The sequence below is a fragment of the Tiliqua scincoides genome, chromosome 2 (genome assembly GCF_035046505.1).
Source record: "Tiliqua scincoides isolate rTilSci1 chromosome 2, rTilSci1.hap2, whole genome shotgun sequence".
In the NCBI taxonomy this organism is placed as follows: Eukaryota; Metazoa; Chordata; class Lepidosauria; order Squamata; family Scincidae; genus Tiliqua; species Tiliqua scincoides.
Genome location: NC_089822.1, coordinates 95,677,164 through 95,700,743, shown reverse-complemented (window position 1 = coordinate 95,700,743; position 23,580 = coordinate 95,677,164). Strand labels below are relative to the sequence as shown.

General features: G+C 41.0%; 1 protein-coding gene across 1 annotated transcript in view; it reads right to left on the bottom strand.

Annotated features, from left to right (window-relative positions):
- DGKQ (diacylglycerol kinase theta) overlaps positions 1-23,580 on the bottom strand; it is an 84,236-nt gene that overhangs the window by 9,835 nt on the left and 50,821 nt on the right. The window contains exons 8-16 of the mRNA XM_066616635.1: positions 20,480-20,580; positions 19,523-19,746; positions 17,464-17,554; positions 17,144-17,201; positions 16,827-16,888; positions 16,555-16,705; positions 14,943-14,981; positions 10,772-10,887; positions 2,415-2,566 (exon numbers count right to left, since the gene is read on the bottom strand). Of these exons, the coding sequence (XP_066472732.1) occupies positions 2,415-2,566; positions 10,772-10,887; positions 14,943-14,981; positions 16,555-16,705; positions 16,827-16,888; positions 17,144-17,201; positions 17,464-17,554; positions 19,523-19,746; positions 20,480-20,580 (994 nt within the window). The remainder of the gene's footprint in view (positions 1-2,414; positions 2,567-10,771; positions 10,888-14,942; positions 14,982-16,554; positions 16,706-16,826; positions 16,889-17,143; positions 17,202-17,463; positions 17,555-19,522; positions 19,747-20,479; positions 20,581-23,580) is intronic.

Sequence of the window (23,580 nt, the reverse complement as noted above, 5' to 3'; positions counted from 1 at the left end):
TTTGATTCCTTTATACTTCAAATTTAGCTTTTCTACCGTAATCACCATCATGGCAAACACAGAACTATGCTAACAAGGGAATGCTCATGCAGAAAATGAACGTTAATATTTATTTTACAGGAGATCTTTCAAAAAAAGGCTAGTTTTAGTTTGCACATAATAGACGCTGAAATTCAATTAGCTGTTACATTTAGACATATATGAAACCTTATTAAATTATCAATTAAACTTCAGACAATATGGCCAGCAACCAAAGATTAAGCAAGTCCATGAAATTTCCTCTGAACAGCAGATTCATGTACCATATCATAACTGGGTTTTACAACACTTCTTCATCTCAAAAGTGGCTTGTCATACAGCATGAAGTCCACTATTCCTCTCGACACTTAGAACAAGTTGTCCAGTACTTTGGATACAAGCCTACACATTTATCTCTCTATGATATTTGCACTTATCCAGTTGTCACAGAATATATATATGAAATGTATTTGCTGCTAAACAGAGAATTTTTTTTTTTTTACAACACTTTTCAGTTACATGACACCAAACCGAACACCAGAGGAGGAAATTATAGGAGAACCTGTACCAATAAGATATAGAGAAACAGCCTGCTGGAAGTGCCAAAAAAATCTGCTCAACCAGTACATAATGCAGTATTTGGGAGGAGGTTGTACACAACCCAGCCTCAAACAAACATCAAATTCAACCATCCTGGTTAACATTTTCTAAACAGTGCATCAAAACGATTAGTTGGGCTTCAGGTGGTTTTAAGAAGTAATACTGCACTTCAAGAGGCTCCAGCCAACCAAGATTTACTGATGTTGAAATTAGTACAGAAGATCACAGAATAAAACCTGTTGAAATTTGGAATCAAATAATACGAGTGAGCCCTACTTTTCAACAACAGATAGCTAAGCAGATTGGACACTGCTGCCTTCTTTCCCCCTCTTCTTGCCTCCCTCTACTCTAGATACATTCCATTTCACAGTTGGTACATCACTGTTCCTTTGACAAATGAGCGCCTGTTACATTTCTATAGCTGCTGCCAAATCCCAAATGCAAAAATAGAAATGCCATTTATTAAATTCACCCCTACAGTTCTGTTAGCCGACATTAAAAACTTGAAAATAGCAGAAAGATTTATTATGTGACAGTGGGGTTAAACATCCCTACTCCATTGTGTCTTTTGGCATTAATATTTTTCATTCTCAGCTGCACAACTACTCACACTGTAGTTGTCGCCCAATTACAGCACTAAGAACTTTGGAAACCAGTGACTCAAAGCCCTGGACACCTAGCGATGTACGTCAGTGAAGATTTTGATTTGCACTGCATGAACAGCCGCCCCCAAACACCACCTCAAGTGACTAAGGACCCAATCCTATCCAACTTTCCAAGGCCAGTGTAACCGCAATGCAGCCCCAAGGAAAGGGAACAAACATTCCCCTACTTGGAGGACACCTCTGTGATAGCTGCAGGATGCAGTGCATGCCCTGTTGGCAATGGCTGCACCAGCACTGGAAAATAGGATAGGATTTGGCCCACAGCCTGCTATTAAAAGAAAAGCAAAACCCACTAAGCCTCTATAAGACTTAGATCAGTATTTCTCAACATTCGTCCTCCACTGTACCACTTCACAGGGTCCACCTATTCGAAGTACCACCAGAAGTAACTGGTGATGACATCATCGCCTGTTACTTCTGGGTTGGCAGGCCAGATTGGCAACAAACACCAGTAAGAGGCTTAGGGTGGACAGGAGGGCTTTTTTCCATCATGGAAAAGCATGCTTTGGAACTCTGCCAGCCAAGCTAAGCCTCCTACCACTGTGTGTTGTGTCATGTTCCTGATCTCACAACTGGGTGGCAGGTGTCCCATGAGGTGGTGTGTGGTACTACTGGTAGTACCCATACCACTGATTGAGAAACACTGCCTTAGATGTATCTCCAACAATTCAAATTCCAGTGCCTGTTTTTAATTCTTGGCCAATGCTCAAAGCAAACCTGCCTTTTTGTTCATGTTGTGAAGATACTATTTTATTTTTTAAAAAACCAGAGCCCACAGACTGAAAAGTATCACAATATACAATTCCAAATCACAAGCAGGAATTCAAGGGACAAAAAGGAGCCAAGGTGGGAAATAGTTACAACAGTTCGATGGGTGGGAAGAGATGAATAGTTTTATTTACAGCCTACTCTCCCTGCCAAGGTGTTCTGAACAGCTCACATACGGCTCCCAGACAGTCTCCTAGCTCAGAATTACTCAGGGTCAGGTCACTTAACTTCTCCAGCTGGACTACAGTATATCATCTGCCTTCAAGACCAGGCAGCAGCAGAATGGAAGGAAGGAGCCCAAGAAAATAATACCACTTGAAGAAAATACATAAGAAATCTATACTGAACAAAATCAAAACTTACCCAGGAAGTGGGCCTCCATTTGTCAGTTCAAAAACTTGATGAGGATTCAACAGCTTCCTAAAACTATACAACAAATCCCGACCTTTAAGGCCTCCACTTTTTGGATTCACAAATACAAGCAGGGGACAGCAGTTCTGTGGAAGCTTTGTTGACTAGATGAGACAAGGAAATATGGTTAAACTAAGTTGTAGATAAGATCAACAAGATACGATTTCCCCCTCCAACTTCTAAGAATTAATACAAAGTGCACATTTTACGCGAAAGCAGAGCCTTGTCATCTATTGCGAGTCTCTCCTGTGCAACCCTTTTTGCAATGCGCAAAAGTTAATCCACACTTTTCATTTATTTCATTCCATTTAGCACTTATTCATTTCAACCTTAAGCTTGTATAGAAAAGAAATTCAACTGTGTGCACATCCTCAGAGTGAAATTCAAGATTGTTTGTTTTTGGCATAGCTCTAACAAAATTAATGCAAACAATATTCTAGCATAAAAACCAATTAGAAGTATTAAACACATCATTTTACAGGGCTACAGCCTGTAAGCAACAAGATATAAAACAAGTAAATCTTGTAACCTCTCTTTTAGCATTCAAATTAAGATACAGTACGTTCTGCTAGTAGCACACATTCCTCTTTATTCGTAACACTTCTATTAGCTCATTTCAAATGATCACAGTCCTTCAGAGATGTTTTCCAAGCAATTATTCTTTACAGTTACCTTGAAAGATTGATAAGTCATCATTCCCATTTTTAAAGGTGAAATCCAGGCAAATCAAATAATGGTCACCCCATGCTTTAGATATTAAATATGACGGTTGCAGTCATGCAAAGTTTAATCAATATGTTTTGCATAATTTCCACAACTGTGATCTCCAGTTGAGCTAGGGCTTTCTGACAATGCATACAAAAGTGTTTAAAAGATACACACAAACACAGTTCATGGTAGAGGCGAGATCACAACAATCTGCTTTTTACAATCTGTATGGGAGATAAACATTTGATTGTTCTAGGTAGATGCTCAAATACATGAACAGCTTGCCTCTGTCTTAAAGGGCTACTGGCAGCCACACCAATGTTGATTGGAGAAAGCAACTTTTGTTGGCTTAAGCCAGTGAGAAATGGCAGCAATAGAGAGACATTAATTTTAGATTTAATGAATGAATTAATATAACCAAGCAATAGACAAAGTTGTTTATTTCTACAACAGCAACAGCCAAGCCTGCATGTATCAGAAGCTCAGTTCAAACCACAGTTTGCACTAGTCATAGTTTGGAGCCCAAATTGTGGTCCAAAGCTTCCCAATGTAGCAGACAAATCATCAGATTTGAAGTGTTTCTCTGTTTTCATTTTCCATCTCTGAGCTGAACTCAGTTGCTGAACTGCACTGTACAGCGTTTTAATTGTTGTTTTATCATTTTTTTGTTTTTAGTGTGTAATACAATTTTGTTGTGCTTTCACTTTTGTAAGCTACCGTAACAATTTTAAGCAGCGGAATGGCCAGGTACAAATGTATTGTTAAAATTCTTAAATGGGATTAGTATGAATAAGAGACAGGATGTAACTGCATCCTTCCTTATGAGGAAAGGCTACGGCGTTTGGGCCTCTTCAGCCTAGAAAAGAGACGCTTGAGGGGGGACATGATTGAGACATACAAAATTATGCAGGGGATGGACAGAGTGGATAGGGAGATGCTCTTTACACTCTCACATAATACCAGAACCAGGGGACATCCACTAAAATTGAGTGTTGGGCGGGTTAGGACAGACAAAAGAAAATATTTCTTTACTCAGCGTGTGGTCGGTCTGTGGAACTCCTTGCCACAGGATGTGGTGCTGGCGTCTAGCCTAGACGCCTTTAAAAGGGGATTGGACGAGTTTATGGAGGAAAAATCCATTATGGGGTACAAGCCATGATGAGTATGCGCAGCCGCCTGATTTTAGGAATGGGTTAAGTCAGAATGCCAGATGTAGGGGAGGGCACCAGGATGAGGTCTCTTGTTATCTGGTGTGCTCCCTGGGCATTTGGTGGGCCGCTGTGAGATACAGGAAGCTGGACTAGATGGGCCTATGGCCTGATCCAGTGGGGCTGTTCTTATGTTCTTATGTTCTTATGCATGTGAGAGTTGTCTAACTGCCTGTTGTAATAAACATGCATAAATGAAGTTGCCTCCAGAGGGAGAGTAACAATTATGACCATGTGGTGCTCAGTTCACCTGGTCACGCCAAATCATTACAAGCACCATTCATGGTTTGCAAACCCACTTCAAACCATGGTTTCTGATTGACTAGCCCAGCCATTTTCAACCACTGTGCCGTGGCACACTGGTGTGCCGCAAGCAGTCCACAGGTGTGCCACAGAAATTTGAGGGAAGGTCATTTTTTAATGGGGCCAATGGGAGATGTGAGCCCCCACTGACAGCATGGTATGCCTTAGCAATTATCAAAAACCTGGTGGTGTGCCTTGACCATTTTAGTGCCTTGGCAGTGTGCCATGAGATGAAAAAGGTTGAAAATCACTGTACTAGCCAATCACAAACCACAGTTTATCAATTCAGAGATCAACTTGACCCACAGGGTTCAATTTTTCACAACCATGGCTTGGTGCAATGTCTGAACTGAGTCAATGTTTACTTCAACTAATTTTATTTTTAGGTTTGAGTAAACATCCCTGAATGAGGAACACATGGTGTCTAAATGTTTGCAACAAGTCTACTAGTTTGTTGCAACTAGCCAATTTTAACTAGCCAGTCTAGAAAGAAATATTACTACTCTGATGTTACATTTCTTATACAAGAATGCACTAGAAGAGCTCTTGCCTTCTAATGGTTACAGGACTAGGTTTGATTGTGACAGGCCACAGGTTCCTCATTCATATACATGCAGTGAGACAGATGAACAAACACACTCCATCCATTTATCTCTGCACATAGCTCTCCTTAGCAACTAATTTCCTCCTGCTCCTCCTCCTCCTAATTCTTCGAAAAAAACTAGACACTAGTAAGAGAGACATGCAGAAATAAGCAAGTAACTTATGAAGCAAGTAGCTTATGAAGAAAAACAAGTAGCAGTTCCTCCTTCCCTATGACTGCCATTGTGAACCCCTTCCTCTGCTGGGTGGAAGGGGACAGTCTAGAGTTCACAACTGACAGAGTTAGGCAACTCTCACATGCAGGTACATCCTGTCTCTTATTCATATTAAGCCCATTTAAGAATTTTAACAATATATGCAGAATATTTACCAAAATGATGAAATAAACCAATTGTATATGGGGGGCACCCAAAACCACGGATTCAGTTATCTATGAATCAGGTTCGCCCCCCCACACACACACAGCCCCTTTGGAGGCAAGGGGAGATCCATTTCACAGAGAAACCAGAAGTGATGTTTTCAATGCCTTGTAATGCATTAAAAACACCACTTCTGGTTTCTCTGTGAAATGGGAAGTCACATAATTTGTGGATCAGGAAGCTGTATGACTCTTTGTTATGGCTCTTGTTGCTGAGCGGCTCATCATCTTTGGATCCCTGATCACCAGCACTATACCCTCCCCTTTTATGCAGTGCCGTGTTGGACATCTGGGAGAGGTTAGGAGGCATTGTGTCAGCATTAGGGTTTTTTGTGAGACCGAATGCAGGATTGTGAGTGGCTGGTTGAGGAGGTGTCATGTGAGTGAATTGTGGTTGTGATTCAGGAGTGTTAACCTTTGGTCTTGGATTAAGGAACTCAAGGAGTAGCTAGTGTCCTCTGTCTTGGTGAGAGAGGGACAAGGGAGAAGGTGGGGACCTCTGGCTCTGTGAGAGGGGGACAGGGGGTGAGAGAGTTCAGTGAGAGGGAGTGTTGTACATAGTAATAATAGTGAAATGAGAGTGACTGAATGCCAAGTGGGGTGCGTGACAGGTTGTGTGGTTTATGGGTCAACCCTGCAGAAGGGTAATGTGTTTGACATGTCGAGGGAGATGGGGGGTGGGAGTGAGTGTGGTTTTTCCATGGGGTTCACTTCTCTATAAGTAATTGTTTGCAACCTCACATCTTACATAGCAAGCAGATCCCAAAGCCAATACTACTATTTCGGTTGCACATCCTAAGAAAAAGGATCCATCTTGGCACCGTGAGCAGGCTTCAGCGACAGTATGACAACTTATTCCCTATGGCAGTGTTATTCAAACTGTGAGGCGCAGCTCCTTAGGGAGGCACCAGGAACTCAAAGGGGAGGCGCGGGATGTCCTCTCGCAGCGATGCAGTCACACCCCTGGGCAGAATACAAGCCCATCATCTGCACTTTTTTTTTTAAAGCAGAAGAAACGGGAGTTGCTCAGCTGCGAGAGTGGCTGCTGCCGCCCCGCCCTCTTCTCCCTCCACTCCGAGGCTGCCGCCTTCTGTGTTCGCTGCATGTTGTTTCCAAAGCTCTTTGACTCCAGCCCCCATCTGGCAAGTACTGAGCATGCTCAGCTTGCTGTCCCTGCCCTTGCTGACCATCAGAAAGAAACCCTCCTTGATCCTTGTCTGGTTGGTTCCTAGTTCCCAGCCTAGGATCTTCTCATCAAAGCTTCTCATCCAAGTGAAATCTCTCTTTTCAACTCCTCCCTCTTCCACTCCCCCCTTTCAATCTCCAAACCTTCCCGCTTTCCTCCCCCTCCCCAAATAAGACGCTTCCTATTTCACCAGTCACCAGGGCTCTTAAAGTTGTTTCCATACAGTTGGCAAAGGGGAGGGAGGAAGAGAGAGAAGCACACACTTTACTTGGCCAGGAGCAGAAACAGGGTACTGTTTTTAAAGTGATTTATTAATCTTGTTGTTTGACTGAAGAGGAAAGGCTGTATTTTTAAAGTGATAAATCTTATTTGAAGGGAATGCTTATCAGCCATTGATAAAGTGATTGCCAGCCCAATCCTATCCACACTTTCCTGGGAGTAAGCCCCATTGACTCTAATGGGACTTACTTCTGAGTAGACATGCACAGGCTTCAGCTGTGCATCTCCTAGTATAGGAGACAAATCAGCTTCCTAACCAAACCCTTATCAGCTCTGATATATTTTCATGGTCTATTTTTGTTTTCCCCACCAGCTGCTGGAAAAGTTTAATTTAATTAAATTAATAAAGGGTTCAAGCCTACCCAAGGAGAATGGGGTCCAGTAGTTGGATCGGGGTCCACAGGGGTGGGTGGGTGTAATGTTGGTCAGACTGGTTGTTCACAAAGTTCATTTGATAAAACAATTCTATTGGTATGCTTACAAAGCTTAAAAAAATGAGTCTTCCTGGACCAGACAAAATCTACCTACTCCAGCATCCTGTCTCTGAGATCAGCATCGGCAGCTGATCATTTATAAAGCATGTATATTGCTGTGTATTAATAATAATAATAATAATAATAATAATAATAATAATAATAATAATAATAATAATAATAATAATAATAATAAATATTTTTAAGATCTGCATTTAATTAATGATATGATTAATATAATTAATGTTAATATGGTTAATATTTCTGGCCACTTCCTGTTTAATGATGTCACTTCCAACCCTCAGGAACATGATGGGGAGTCACGGCCAACAGCCACAGGGGGTTCAAGGGAGCCACTGGTTGGAAAAGTTTGAGTACCACTGCCCTATGGGTACACTTACAAACTGCTCAGATATGAGTGAGAAAGCAGCCATGGAGGGAAAGGGGAGCAATCACACAGATCTCTCTCACTTTCTAGCTAGACAACAGTCTGCCTGGGCGAGACTCATGATTGACCTGATCCATATGGCTGTGTCCTTCACTCACAATACTGAGGAGCGTAGGAATCAGGCCACAGGGAAACCTCTTCCATACTGTTTCAGGTATGTGTAAATGAGGCCACTATATAGTCTTGATAATTTCAGAAGATGTAAACATGGCCAAATAGCTAAGAAATTAGTTTTGTGCTCACAACAGGCTTCAAGAGAGCCAACTGGATACAGACTCTGTTTTAAAGAGTACCTTAAGTGCAGTAAAATTAATCTACTGCTATGCTCTAAATATATAGACAACTTCATTATTTGAGCCATGTTCTAGCTATCCTTCCATATTATAAATGTTAAGGCTGTTTTCCTTTTAGGTAGACCAAAAATAGCTCATTGTTTTAAGGCCAAAATGAAACATGACTGTTCTTTGTTTATAACCACACATTCCTTTGCTGGCAGTAAAACTTGCTCCATTCCCTTATTTGTTAATTGCTCCCATACTCTCTTTAGCCAGAGCAAAAGAGCTAAGCCAACTGGGAGCAGGACTGCATTTAATTTATTTTCATTTAAAGTTATTACAAATATCACATTTGTTACTCTCATATAGAAAATAATATACTACTTTTATTATTATATTTATAGTACTTATTAACACTGACTGGCAGCCAAAAATTTAATTAATGCAACTTTTACTGGAACAAGATGGTGAAGATTAGTTGTTTAAAGGGCATCAGAGCAGGTGTACATCAAACAAAAAACTGGGTACATAAAATATTTAGATAAGCCGTATTCACAGTATAATTTATTTCCCTTATACTTGCCAAATACTGTCTTTTAAGAACCCAAAATGACAATGTAAAAGAGCAAGTTTCATTCACAAGTGATAACACAATCAACTTTAGTCTGGAATGTAAATGTTTATTAACGCAATGCAGAAAGTGGAAAAAAGTCATTTTAAGCATCCCTTGTAAAAAATTAAACCCCAAAGAATCTTAATTTTCTTTTTCAAGTTTCTGGTTCTCATGTAAAGAAAATGCTGAAAGGCATGTATGTATTATGCTCACTCAAGCTTAACTATCAGTGTTGCATTCTGCCCCTGGAACTATATAGATGAACTCTCTTTCCGACAGGTGCGGTGAGTTGCACTTTCCCAACATCTAGCATATTGGAATATTTTCCGTTATAGATAAAATAAAAATCTTCTGGCATTGGTATTTTAAGAAGCTGAAATGCAAAAGGTCTCCAAGTACAGGAGTGTGTCGCTTAACAACCTATCTAATGACGGACTGCATATATGACTGTGGTCAAAGCACAACAAAGAGGCTCTTAATGAGGCAATAAGCTCTCCCAAACCTGCAGCAGAGTGTCTGTTTACACAACAAAGAAGAGACTCTTTATGCAAAGAAGACACAATCTGTTTCCAGTAGCCTGCACAAGGAGTATCTAGCAGGGAGTGTCTGTTTATACAACAAAGGCACTAGACTGGGCTGAATGTTCACTTAATGACCTAATCACATAACAGGGATTTGGATCGGAGAACATACCCCTGTCTGTTAAGTGATGCGTACCTGTGCAGTCATATGGGTTTCATTCATGAACACTAACCTGGATTCCCTGGTAAAGCAACTGACAACTAATTTACATAGCCTTATCTGAATCTCTTTAACTACTGATTCCACAGGTGATAAGGTTGCTATCTTCACGTTCCTCAACATCCCAGTTTAGTATACCACTAATACAGGCTTCAAAAATGCTCTTAATGGAAGAGTGCTAAACTGGAGCTTGGATACAAACTTGGGTGCAAGCATCTCTACTTTTAGTCTAGGCAAACAAAAATGTCACTAGTGATTGAAATCAAGTTAAAAAAAGCAATCATGTGTACAAGATGAGTTATAACTACCCACTTAGTATTTGGACATAGCCGCTTGCAGGATGGATTCGTAACTATCCCAGGGTATACTAGAAACACGTTCAAAATCAAGTAGTTCCCATCTGCACTTTTCATAAGCGCATGCAGATAATTCCCCTTGAACTTCAACAGCACATATAAATGGCATATATGTACATGGATGCTGTCAAGAAGACTGCAGCTTTATTGTGGAATTAATATTCTTCAAGCAAGTTGTTCAAGGGCCAGACACCGCCAGCAATCACATCAGACTCTGAAGCACTTGGTTCACCACAATCATAGTTCCACAGGCTGAAACAAGGGCAGGTATACCTCTCAGAGTGAAGCGAGATGATGCTCCAGAGGTCTCACTGACATCAGCCAAGGCCTCCAAAGCATCTTCTCATTTTTGTTCTATGCAAGATGCCTACCAGGCCAGAACAGGTTCACTTCTTCGCCAGACTGGGAAAGGGGGACAAAAAAGGAGGAAAGGATGGATTTGGTTCCCACCAAGGACTTGCAAGTGCCATCTGTTCTTAGATGGTAACCAACCTCTATGGAGGAAGATGATACACAGTTTACCTGGAAATAGGATAATACACGAAGTAAATCACTATCCATTTGACGAGAAAGCTACAATACAGATGACCAAAACGGACGAATTTATTTTCTGCCCAACTTTCCACTCTTATAATATTATATGTTATATTTACAAGAAGAGTACCTGCTCCTATATAACACATAACAATGGGACTTACCAGGACTTCAGGGAGGACAACAGCAGTTAGAGTCTTGTCATTAACAGTGGTATCTTTAGCTAGCATATATAGTCTTTCGGCTTCAGAGAAACAGGAGATTTCTAGTACAACAGCACCTGAAATAAAGGAATTTGAGAATATCTTCACTTGTTTTATATGAAACACACATAGACTTATCCGAACAATAATGTGATCTAACAAGCTTACATTTGTATTTGATCCTTGGTGTCAGGATAAACATCGTAACTCAAATCACTAACTTAAAATTTAAAAGTAGCTCTGCCATATGTGGAGGTCTATTAAACACTATGACCTTCAGTGACTGAGGTTACTTCTGGGCAGCAGAATGGGCACAGTCATGATACACCTCCTCGGATAATACCTGTTGTAGGTCCCAACAGAGCTTCTAGATACAATATTCTTGATGTCTTTGTGCTTTCTCTGCACACACCATCTTGCAGATCTGTTTGTGCTCCGAGTGACGAGCACTTAAGGCCCACAAGGATAGAAGTCGATGCACTTTTCACTGAGAGCTCAAATAGCGCAGGAACAAGGAGGGGATAGTAAGTACTTACCAGTTCTAAGAATGCATCCAGTTCCTCCAGAGAGGAAAACTGTACTATAAGCTGCTGTGTCTTCCAAAGATAATCAAGGAATGCAGGGCAACTCCAATTCTCTTTGGAGCGGAAACATGATACAGGGGACACTGAATTGCTAGCAAAAAACAACATCGGTGCATCAAGATTTTCCCCTATAATCTGCAGGAATACTTGCCTGCATAACAGTGTGCATTCCCCAACTCCACATCACTGGCGGCTGTGAAATTATCCCTGCACATTATAAGGGGACAACTCAAAACAGAAATGCTGTTTTTGCAGCATATTGCCCACCTTACAAAAAGATCATAGCAGGAACTCTGCAAGGCATGCAGAACTAAGGGCTGTTTTAATGAGCACTATGGGAAAAGAAGCAATACCTGACTTTCCTCTATGGGCTTTCGGATGTTTAAAGCATGCTTTTCGTTGTCAGATACACGCATCTCATTTTCAATGCAAAGTCTGCAGGTCATTTGCCCAGGTTTGTTTGTTAAAGAAGTTGCATTTTCTCAGGCACTGTATTTTGACTGTTCAGAAAGCAGAATGCTTTGCAGAGAACACATTCGTAGCTTTTGAAAATGGGACGTGGAATGTTCCATTAGCACAAGTTTCTCTTTTCACCTTTCAGGACAGAGCTGCAAGAGGGGAGACTGGTACCTGCTCACAGAGGGCTCACTAAATCACTATCAGCTGCTAGACAACAGGTTGGGGATTGGCATCAGAAACAGGGCAAGGACTGTTCAACTATACAGCTACCACCACCACCCTGCTTCACCTGCTTCAGGTGGCAAGGCAGAACATCACAGCTGCACTAAACACCATCCAGAAAAGCATTCCTTTCTCCTCCTTATGGAACACTTTCCTGCATGCTTCTGTTGAAAGTCTGATAAAATGAGGCCACTGCACAAGACCTTAGTGCACAGGGTTGTTCCTCTGCCATTTCCTGCTGACATGCTGGGGGTGGCATAGATTTTACTCCTTGCATTTCTATGTGTGGCAAGATTAAGAGCCAATCTGAAATCTCTGATTAAGAGCAGGGGTGTCCAAACTTTTTGGCAGGAGGGCCACATCATCTCTCTGACACTGTGTTGGGGGCTGGGGAAAAAAGAATTAATTTACATTTCAAATTTGAATAAATTTACATAAATGATTATATTAGAGATGGAATTTGTATGAATGAATGAAGGTCTTGCAATAACTCAAGGCCTATAAAAGGCCTTGCACAAAGCAAGGTCAGCCTTTCCTTTGCTGCCGCTACTGCATCAAGACGTGAAACAGCAAGCAATGGAGGGAACCCTCATCCCACAGCTCACACAAGACATCCAACAGTTGGTCGTCACGCTGAGAGCAGTTGCGTCGGACCAGCACAGGCTCCAGCAAGTCTCCGGAGGGCCAGAGGCTCACTGGAGACTGGGGGCTTCCTGCGGGCCGGTTTGGGAATCCTCAAGAGCTACAAGTGGCCCCAGGGCCAGGGTTTGGGCACACCTGATTAAGAGCAACACCTGAAAGTGAGATCCTACCATTATCTGAATGAAACAGCTCCTCTAACTCTCATATTACTAGCAAAAGGTGTTTCTATCTTCAGAGTTAGGAGTGAACCAGAATTCAAACAACCCCTATACCTAGCATTCATTTCTATAAACAGAAAAGGGAGGTGGGAGGCAAAGCATGCAAGCCAGAAAACTGCTCCTGGTCACACCATGCAGAGATGGACTGACCCTCCAAATGATGGCACTTTATAATCAGAAATAGGTGTCCCCCGCATCCACAGGGGATTCGTTCCAGGAACCCCCACAGATAAGAATGATATCTCTGTGCCCCCCCCATATCCATTAATGCTGTTTAGATTCCTACCACTGCAAAAAAATGTTCTTCCTTCTTCAGGTTGCTAAAAGCATACTGGCTTTTAGCCCATGCAGGCAGGCTGCAGGTTGCCTGAATGCTTGAAGAGACTTGATCAAACATTAACAAGAAGCAGTTAACTTTCTGCTTTCTGTTAGCATTCAATCTAGTCTTTTCAAGCATTCAGGCTGTCTGCAGTCTGCCTGCAAATGCTATAAGCTTGCATGCTTATAGAGACCTGTAAAAGGAAGAACATTTTCGCAACATTAAGGATCTAAACTAAGTTAATGGGTGCAGGGTCCCCCCAGATCCGCAGATCACTGAATTCATAGATACCGGATCGATGGAAATGGGGAATGTGGGAATGTGGTAATGTGGGAAATGGGGAAATGTGACTCCACAGTCAGGGAATTAGAGGACAGGTCCTCTCGTGGACCGAGAACTGGTTGAAGGCCAGGAAACAGAGAGTGGGTGTCAATGAGCAATTTTCACAATGGAGAGAGGTGCAAAGCGGTGTGCCCCAAGGATCTGTCCTGGGACCGGTGCTTTTCAACCTCTTCATAAATGACCTGGAGACAGGGTTGAGCAGTGAGGTGGCAAAGTTTGTGGACAACACCAAACTTTTCCGAGTGGTGAAGACCAGAAGTGATTGTGAGGAGCTCCAGAAGGATCTCTCCAGACTGGCAGAATGGGCAGCAAAATGGCAGATGCGCTTCAATGTCAGTAAGTGTAAAGTCATGCACATTGTGGCAAAAAAATCAAAACTTTAGATATAGGCTGATGGGTTCTGAGCTGTCTGTGACAGATCAGGAGAGAGATCTTGGGGTAGTGGTGGACAGGTCGATGAAAGTGTCGAGCCAGTGTGCGGCGGCAGTGAAGAAGGCCAATTCTATGCTTAGGATCATTAGGAAGGGTACTGAGAACAAAACGGCTAGTATTATAATGCCGTTGTACAAATCGATGGTAAGGCCACACCTGGAGTATTGTGTCCAGTTCTGGTCGCCGCATATCAAAAAAGACATAGTGGAAATGGAAAAGGTGCAAAAGAGAGCGACTAAGATGATTACGGGGCTGGGGCACCTTCCTTATGAGGAAAGGCTACGGCGTTTGGGCCTCTTCAGCCTAGAAAAGAGGCGCTTGAGGGGGGACATGATTGAGACATACAAAATTATGCAGGAGATGGACAGAGTGGATAGGGAGATGCTCTTTACACTCTCACATAATACCAGAACCAGGGGACATCCACTAAAATTGAGTGTTGGGCGGGTTAGGACAGACAAAAGGAAATATTTCTTTACTCAGCGTGTGGTTGGTCTGTGGAACTCCCTGCCACAGGATGTGGTGCTGGCGTCTAGCCTAGACGCCTTTAAAAGGGGATTGGACAAGTTTCTGGAGGAAAAATCCATTACGGGGTACAAGCCATGATGTGTATGCGCAACCTCCTGATTTTAGAAATGGGTTATGTCAGAATGCCAGATGCAAGGGAGGGCATCAGGATGCAGGTCTCTTGTTATCTGGTGTGCTCCCTGGGGCATTTGGTGGGCCGCTGTGAGATACAGGAAGCTGGACTAGATGGGCCTATGGCCTGATCCAGTGGGGCTGTTCTTATGGGGGGCACCTGTACTCTTTACCGGCCCATGCTGCTGTTCCCAAAGCAAGTCCAACTGGTAGATTTACTCTGTAAGATTCTAAAGAAAATGTAGCAAGCATCACTTAAAATAGTCTGTTCTCACCTTGAGATGAATATACATGACTCACAGAAACTAGATTTGCTGCAAACATTAAAAAAGAAAAAAGTATAGCATTAAAATATTTTTTTCCCAAAAGCAGATTGCTTTTAAAAAGCTTAACAAATTACTTCTGTCCCATTTTACAAATTTTACATTTTTGAGCAAGATAAACAAAGTTAATCTGAAGGCATGTGGAATTTAAACACAAATTACCCATGCATAACAAGCCAAGTGACCAAGATCAACTAGTTCCTTGTAGACAAATCCAGGTCCAAAAATGCTGGTAGAATGTATCAGCTAAATCACATTTAAACTAAATGTTATAATCTTAATTTGTTGCCATGGCAACAAATCCCACATGGGTGGGATTCCAAAAGGCAACAAGCAGACTTAGCTCCACACATGCACTGGGGTTGCTGATAACCTTCCTATTGTCAGTTTTTGAAAAAGGAGCAATTCACTAAGGTTTTCATCAATTATGCTGCTGATGTTTTGTGCTCTCTCTTTGAATCGCCTCTGTACAGTTTTCTGGACTAGTTCTGTGCTTTTTCGATTGATGTCTGATGCTATTTCTTGTACTTTGTTTTTCTACTGTAAATGGTTGTTGGGCTTATTTCATTGGTTTGATTGTGAGCCGCCTTGGTCATTCTTGAATGTAAGGCAGGCAGCATACAGTGTTTCTAAAATAAATAAGGATGAGTCACATTTGCTATCCTGTGATTAACCAACAGATCACATATCTCCATTTCCCCATCTGCCTCCCATTGCCACAAACACTTGACTTGGTAAGCATTATAAAGCAAACAAGTGTTATACACCAACTTCCGTTCTTTTCAAGGGATCATTACGTGAAGCTCATGTCAATATTTTAGGTTGCATCCCAACATCTTCTTTGGCAAACAGGAGACATTTTTGTTACGTAAGGGGGGGATAATTGCTGACCGTCCCAAAGCCTTTCACATCCACAGAATCCTACTCTGAAGGATCCTCCAACTTGCCAAACAGGTTTTTCAAGGGCACAGGGGTCCAAGGAAGAGCTGGGGAACTTTGCTTCCATGCATGCCACATAGGACACAAACCTTTTATTTATCTGTTTGGTTTTTTGTTTTCAATTTAGAACATTTTCAGGTCATTTTTCCAAAGAGTTCAAAGTTTCAAAGTGTTAATTAATAAGTAATTAAAGTAAGCACATTTTTATACAGAACCATATAAAAACAGAAAATAAAAATGGCTATTGAATATTACAAAAGATAAAGAAATATAAAACATTATTCAGATCACTGACGGAGGAGAACATACAGCATCAATGGATGAAACGCACAGTGCTCTTGATTAAAGAATAAGCACTTCTGTAGCTGCCTCTTTGGGGACTGAAGAATAGGACACCAAATACTCTAAATAAATTAATAAATCAAACATTTTCTACAAATGGTGGTGTGCTTTCATAAACTTAGAAGCTGATTTCAAAAGTTGTACCACATAAACACTCCCTTAAAAAAAAAAACCTTCAAAAAAGTTACCCTGAGAAAATATGACCAAAAAATTGGAACAATTTCAAAATGTAAATAGCATTTCAGAGATAGATTAATAGAATCTGTGATGGAATGAGACTTACTTTTGATAGTTAATTCATCTTTGAGGATGTTTGTGTATTCTTCAGTAGAGAGATGAGGTGGAAGCCCACCCACAAACAAGTGTACCCGCACAGCTGATATATTGCTTTCTACAATATAAAATCTTGTTTGATTCATCTGACGAATTGAAGTCTATAAAAGAGATAAAGGAGTTGAGAATCACTACAAAGTTATCAAAAAGTTATGAGATGCCCTCATTCAATAAATGAGACTTATTGAAAAGTGATGCCAATGGTTCTCCTTATTTGTTTACCTTCCTTATGTCTTGAAATCTGCCAAGAATCAATTCGTGATCATCCAGTACCATTCTCTGAACTAAGGAAAAGAAAAACAATTTATATGTGATCCCTTTTTAATGAAAAACCAATCATGGAATTCATTCAAACCTCCCAATTTGGATACTAATTCATGCAGTTACATTAAATCTTCCAAGCAGTAAGTGGAGACAAAAGAAATATTAACAATAGCTCCTCAAAGTCAAATTTTCTAGACTCCTTAAATTAACATTTAGGCTTCTGAAGACAACTGCTAAGATTAAACATGTAATAATAAACACGATCGGTTACTTACCTTGCTTAGATCCCATCAGTACTTCTACCAATTTGAAGTTATGGGGAGATTCCGACAGCTGAAAGATAAACACATTCAGATTTCTAATTATACAACCTTTTCAACTCAAGAGGCATTTGTGTTTTAAGGCACTAAAAACAGATACGGCATTTGAAAAAAATCTAGCAAACCCACAATGGAACTCCCTTACTGTTTCCATGTCTTTTGCTTAGCGTTTGTACAACAAGCATTCTGTGGTACTTTGGTTTAAGCAACACAATAAAATGTAAGCCAGAGCAGTGAAACACATGCACGCGCACACCCCATTTCGCACTGCATACCTGGTATCCCAGTAATGGAAGAACTTCTTTAATTACCATCTGAGTAGTGCTTTCTTTATTTATTCGTATTGAGACACAGGCCACACCAACCCTATGGGGAAAAAAACCTGTTGTATGAGGTGGGTAGGGTCAGTGAAGAACACCTGCTTTGTAGACTGACATCACAGAACAGGGTAGCCCACAAAACTCCCTAACATTGATTCTGCTGCCCATAAAACCAGACACTGAAGCACAAACTACACCTGACAGAGGCACATTCACCTGATTACAGTAGATTGCCTCAATCACATGAGGCATGCCCCTAGACCCGTTCCTCCACAACATGTTCATTTTTTGGTACTGGAAGATTGTGAAGGGGAAAGTGAAGTAAGGAGGCAGACAACAAGCGGAAGAATTTCGCATCCTTATGTTTTTTGCTCTTAGTAATCAGACATACGCACACCCAAGTCCCTCTTATTATGTAACTTGGTCAGAACCATCTGTAAATACATGAACAAGTTTCTGTCATCACCCTGCAATGTTAGTTTCCTGTTCTCTAACTAGAGCCTAACAAATGTAGGAAGTTGCTACATTTAGATCCCATTCATCAATGAACTCTGGCTTGCTACCATCTAATATGCAAAAATCGCGGCCTGAAATGTATGAAAGCAAAGAGGGAGACAACAGTTTTTACACTTTGATTACACAATCTACTCTGCATTTAATGAAAAAAAAAATTCAGTATGACAAATTGCAATACTGAATACTTCTTGGAGAATAAAGGCCACTACATGTATATGTATCTGGTCTGGTTTTAAGTGTGATTACTTCATACATTAACATACTATGCCATCACTAAAACAGACTACATGTCAGGACGGGGCCATGACAGAGCACTCACAAGAATTATTCACACATCCTTTAAATTGTACCACAAACTTCAGCACATATGGAAGTTTACTCTGCAGTCTAGAAATTAATATAATGTGGAAATCTGAGCTAAGAGATCTTACATGAGTGAGCAGACCTCAAGACACTAGAAAAGATTAAAGACACAGCCTGAACCAGTGGGTCGCGAGCCAATTTCAGGTGGGTTCCCATTCATTTCAATTCTTTATTTTTAATATATTAGACCTGACAGTATGTGACTGCATTTGGGGAAATGTTGCACATCTGTACTTTTAATAGGCGACTATATGCTTTTAAGAATGATAGTTAATGGGGCTTACTCCTGGGTAAGTGTGGATAGGATTGTATCCCAGGATTGTTAAAAATTTCCCCTGCTTGATGATGTCGCTTCCAGCCATCACTTCTGATGGGTCCCGACAGATTGTCATTCTAGAAAGGGTCCCAGTGCTAAAAAGTCTGAGAGCCACTGATCTACATGCAACACATTGCTCAGTCAATAAAATTGAACAGGTTCTCCATTTTAAGGCATGTGCCAGAAAGGACTACAGTACTGTGTGAAACTCTAGCTTTCTTCATAGCTCTACAGCAGACCTTCCTGAGAAGGCACTGTTAGTTTCTAAAGTTAAAAGGAAAGCTAAAGAAACAGCATAAGCTTTTCTCTAATTTCCCCCTCAGTTCCATGCGCACACTGTATTAGAACAGTGACACCTTCCCCACAACCAAAGCAATGCGATTATGGCTGCTAGAACTTGTCAGGAAACATAGGAGCCTGCTTCACTCTGGCTATCTCTCTTGGCCACATTAAAGACTGTAAGAAGAGTATGGGGGCAGCCAAGATATTCATCTTTAAAGCTAATAAAGGGTTCAGAACAAATAAAATGTATGACTTTTCTAATATGTTCAATATCCTCTTCCTTTTTCCTTTCATCTGCCTTCCTCAAATTCTTTGCAGAAAGAGTGATGGAGGAGAACTCTCTTTAATATGCTGGAATTAGGAAATGAGCAAAGTGCTTTCTTTGGCTGTAGAGAGGCTCCACACAGTCAAGTTTGGGAACCTCTGATTTTTAAAGAGAATTCCTCAACACATGTATCATCCAAGGCTGCACAAGTTACTCTCGTTATGGATGACAGGTTCTCACAAATGGGGAGGGGGAGGAAATAACACACTCACTTCAACCAACCAGGATAAATTTTTATGACTTCATTGTCCCTAGGTTTCGCTCGGATGATCCAAGCTTCAGGAACAGCTTCTCGGAACACTGATCCAGGGTGGGCCTCTTCTGAGGCATGATTTCTATTAATTATGTCATCACAAAACAAAGCCTGCTGAGTAAATGTCTGAAGTTCGTAGTCCTGTTGATCATCGTTGATGTAGCATGCTCTCAGTGCAGCCTCCTACAGCAGAAGAGATACACCAAGTAAGCTTGCTTTTAAAAGATCATATGAACAGAAAGGAGATGCAGCTCTCACATATTTGACAGACAATATATTCAAACTTGGATCCAGCTATTAAATTTTTTCTGACAATCTGATAAGAGTGAGGAGTGGTAGGACAGTGGCTCAACTCTCTCATTGAAGACACCTGCTGGGAAGTACTATTAGCACATACTGTTTTATCTAACATCTGTTGTCTCAACATTGGCAACTGGGGGACACATCTCAGCAGGCTGGAATTGGCCCAGAAGCCTCCAGTTGCCGATTCCCAAATGACTCCAAATCAAAGTTAGCAACAGTAAATTATTTACTGTTCAGAAGACAGTAGGCTTTAAAGAGGCACTGAACTCAAGTTGGAAAAAATGGCACTGGCATACCAGAAGTGTCCTATTGTTCCATTTCTGTACTGACAATCAGAGAAAAAGAACAGAGGCTATTGGAAGCACGGAAGGGACACGGCATGGCAGTTCATCTGTTTTTATAATGACTACTGCCATGGACAGTCTTTGAATTACAAACACCACATATTTGTCGATTTCACGAATGCTTATTGTACTGGAATAAAAAGCCTAATAACTCTTCTCAGAACAAACAATCTGTCTCACATACAGATGCAATAACGAAGCCAACAATTTCCTGAACCTCCGCTTTAGGATATGTGCAAGTCAGTCTAAAAAATCCTTGGCATACATACCACAACTTCATCATTTTTTGCAATCCTTGGAACTGTAATAAGCCGAAACTGATTGCGTTTTACAGCATCATTCCCATCGTATATTTTTAATATTTGTTTGCCTAAAAGCAAAAATTATATTTTAACATTTAGAGTGAGAAATAAAACTAGTGTGCAACATCCAACTACTAAGGAACTTTTGAAGTAGCTTTAAATGGTTTCTGCTTTGGATCTCTCTCTCATTTCTGTCACACTGCTTAGAACTGAACACAACAGTTCTTAGCTTCTAACTAAAGTTTGCTTTACTTCTGTTGAACCGATACAATACCTTTTGAGACACTGTTTGAAACATGTTCTTTCCCATGACTTCCTACTGCACTGCTGTCCAAAGGGCTACCAGCCCAACAGAATTACAAATAAGGTTGCCAAATTTTGGATTTCAAAAGTATCAGACTAACCTCCTGGCTATGGACACAACTAGATAGAAACAGGAGGCACTAAGAGGAAGCAGGAAGCGCTAACAGGATGGGTGACAGAGCTGAAAAAAGCGATACTCATATTATTTCTAGCCTCTACTTCGCTTCCTATTAGCTCTTCCTGCTTGCGTTTGCAGATAGCAGAGAGACAGTGTCAGGAGGGCTGTATTCAGAAATAGATAAGTCATGTGTGCAATGGGGGGGATTTGTGAACTGCTTCTAGTAGAATTCACTGCTTTCTGCAGCTTACAGTATCTGCGGTGGCAGCTGGAAGTTGGAACCTATCCACTGCAGATATTGGGGGAGACCTATATTAAGAATATTTATATATTGCTTTCTAACAAAAATATTCACAAAGTGGTTTACCAAGAAAACCAATATTATTGCATGTTCCTCCAATTGCGCATCACACAAAGCTCAGTGGCACCCAAGCATCTTCCTATAACATATTGTATGAGTGGTTACCACACCTTTTCAAGAAGGTATGGGGGCAATTACAGGAAAACAGTTTGATAAATTCATCAAACTGATACCAGCAAGACAGTCCTTATCTGAACACAGACTATAATCCTAGGCTAGTTTAAGGCACTTAACAGCAGTATTTATGCAGACAAAAGCTGGCTGCAAGCTTTTAAAGGACCTATAAAATTGATAAAAGCAAGATGATCATCCCTCAACGGCCTTCATTCCAAGTTCTACAGCTCAGGGAACAGAACAAAGTTTACCAAACTTGACAGACAACAGAAACATGAACAAAAAACAGAATTAGTCTTTTTAAAAATACCATGCTTTTAGTAAGAGTCAGAACCTCCAAAAACAGGAAACACATAATTTCAAAACTAGCCAAATTAAACAACCTAAAGCAGGAGCATATGTACTTGGAGAATTACAGCAAACAAATAAAAAATTGCCATAATACAGAAGTGCCTGTGATCAGACAAGAAGAGTATTAGCATAGGTTCGAACATCAGAATATCATTTCTTGTAACACCTTAAGACTCAGTGATGTATGGAATTCTGTGTATATTTTGCCTTCTAAACCCTCACATTATAGTCACATAGCATTGCCAAGTCCAAAACACAAACATTTGCTTTGTTAAACTGAACAGCGATTTATATTTACAATGCAAAGATTAAAGGTTTGGTCACCCATATGTCATGGTGTAATTTCTGGTAAAGTAGAAACCCCATCATCACACCATTATCACCTCCAACACACACCTCTCAAGAGTTATCACTTCAGCTTCTGTTGCTCTATTTTTACAGCACTACTTGCTATTTCCTTTCCTCACACTTGGTACTTTGCCGAATACAATTTAGTGTCAATAGGCATAGGGCAAAAGAAACTAGAGGGTGTTTGGGAGAAACAGCACTTGGGATACCGTCTCTATCATCTCTGGACTGCATTGGCTCTCAAGACAGATTGCAAACTTACAGATTCATGTAAAGGCAGCCTTCGTATTCACGGATTCACTTATCCACGGGTCAGCTCCACAGATGCCTCCCATGCCCTGGGGCTTCCCCGGGCCTCCTAATAGTTTAAGGCATTAAAAGTGTCACTTCTGGTTTTATGGTTCCCCCCTCAGGCTCAGTCTGACTCCAGCAGAGGCCGAGGACAGACATCCATGGCCTCTGCTGGGCTCAGAGAACTCTTTGGAGGTGAAGGGTGGGAGGATGGGGGGTTGTTCACTGGTAACAATGGCTTCAGTTAATCATGGAAGTTCCAGAAAAGAACCTCCATGGATACAGGGCATGCCTGTACTTCCGAGTCTGAGGTATGCCCCTGGAATGCCAGCAAAACACTCATGTTAAACTGTAGCCTTTGGAACTATTAATCAATCTCTTAAGAAAGAGAGACTGATCCTAAAGGGGGAAAATCCTAAATTTTCCTACAGTCAAAAGCTTACCCACAAGCAGTATTAAAAAAACAATTTTTTGTATTAATAAACAGCACGACTAACCAAGAGAAAGCAAAAGCAATTGGGATAACTTGAAGACAGTAAAATCACAGTTGGTACCAACTAGGAACCACAAAAATTTACATTTACTACTCACATATATACAAAAAGGTTATTGCCTAGTATAGACATTGCACCAAGCCTCTTGACATCTTTTCTTTTTAAATGAATTTTTCAATGCAAGCAAAGTGGCAGGACTGTTAGTCTCTTTTGTGACTTTCTTCATACTTTAGACCAGCCATTTTCAACCACTGTGCCATGGCATGCTGGTGTGCCACGGGTGGTTGGTAGGTGTGCCACGGAAGTTTGGGGAAGGATCATTTGTTACTAGGGTCACTGGTGGACGCAAGCCCCTGCTATCAGTGCGGTGCGTCTTATCAATTGTCGAAAAACCGATGGTGTGCCATGACAATTTTAGTGCCTTGTCAGCATGCCATGAGATGTAAAAGGTTGAAAATAGCTGCTTTAGACTCTTAAAGGAGATCATTCAATTTTGTAATGCTGCCGCTGGTTTGCCACACAGGAAACTGCTTACCTCTTCCACACTGTACATAATTAGTCTGTGGAATTCATTGCCACAAAATGTGGTGAAAGCAACTAGCTTGGATCACTTTAAAAGGTGATTAGATAAGTTCACAGATGATAGGCCTATCAGATGGCTAATGCCTCTGAACACCAGTTGCAGGGG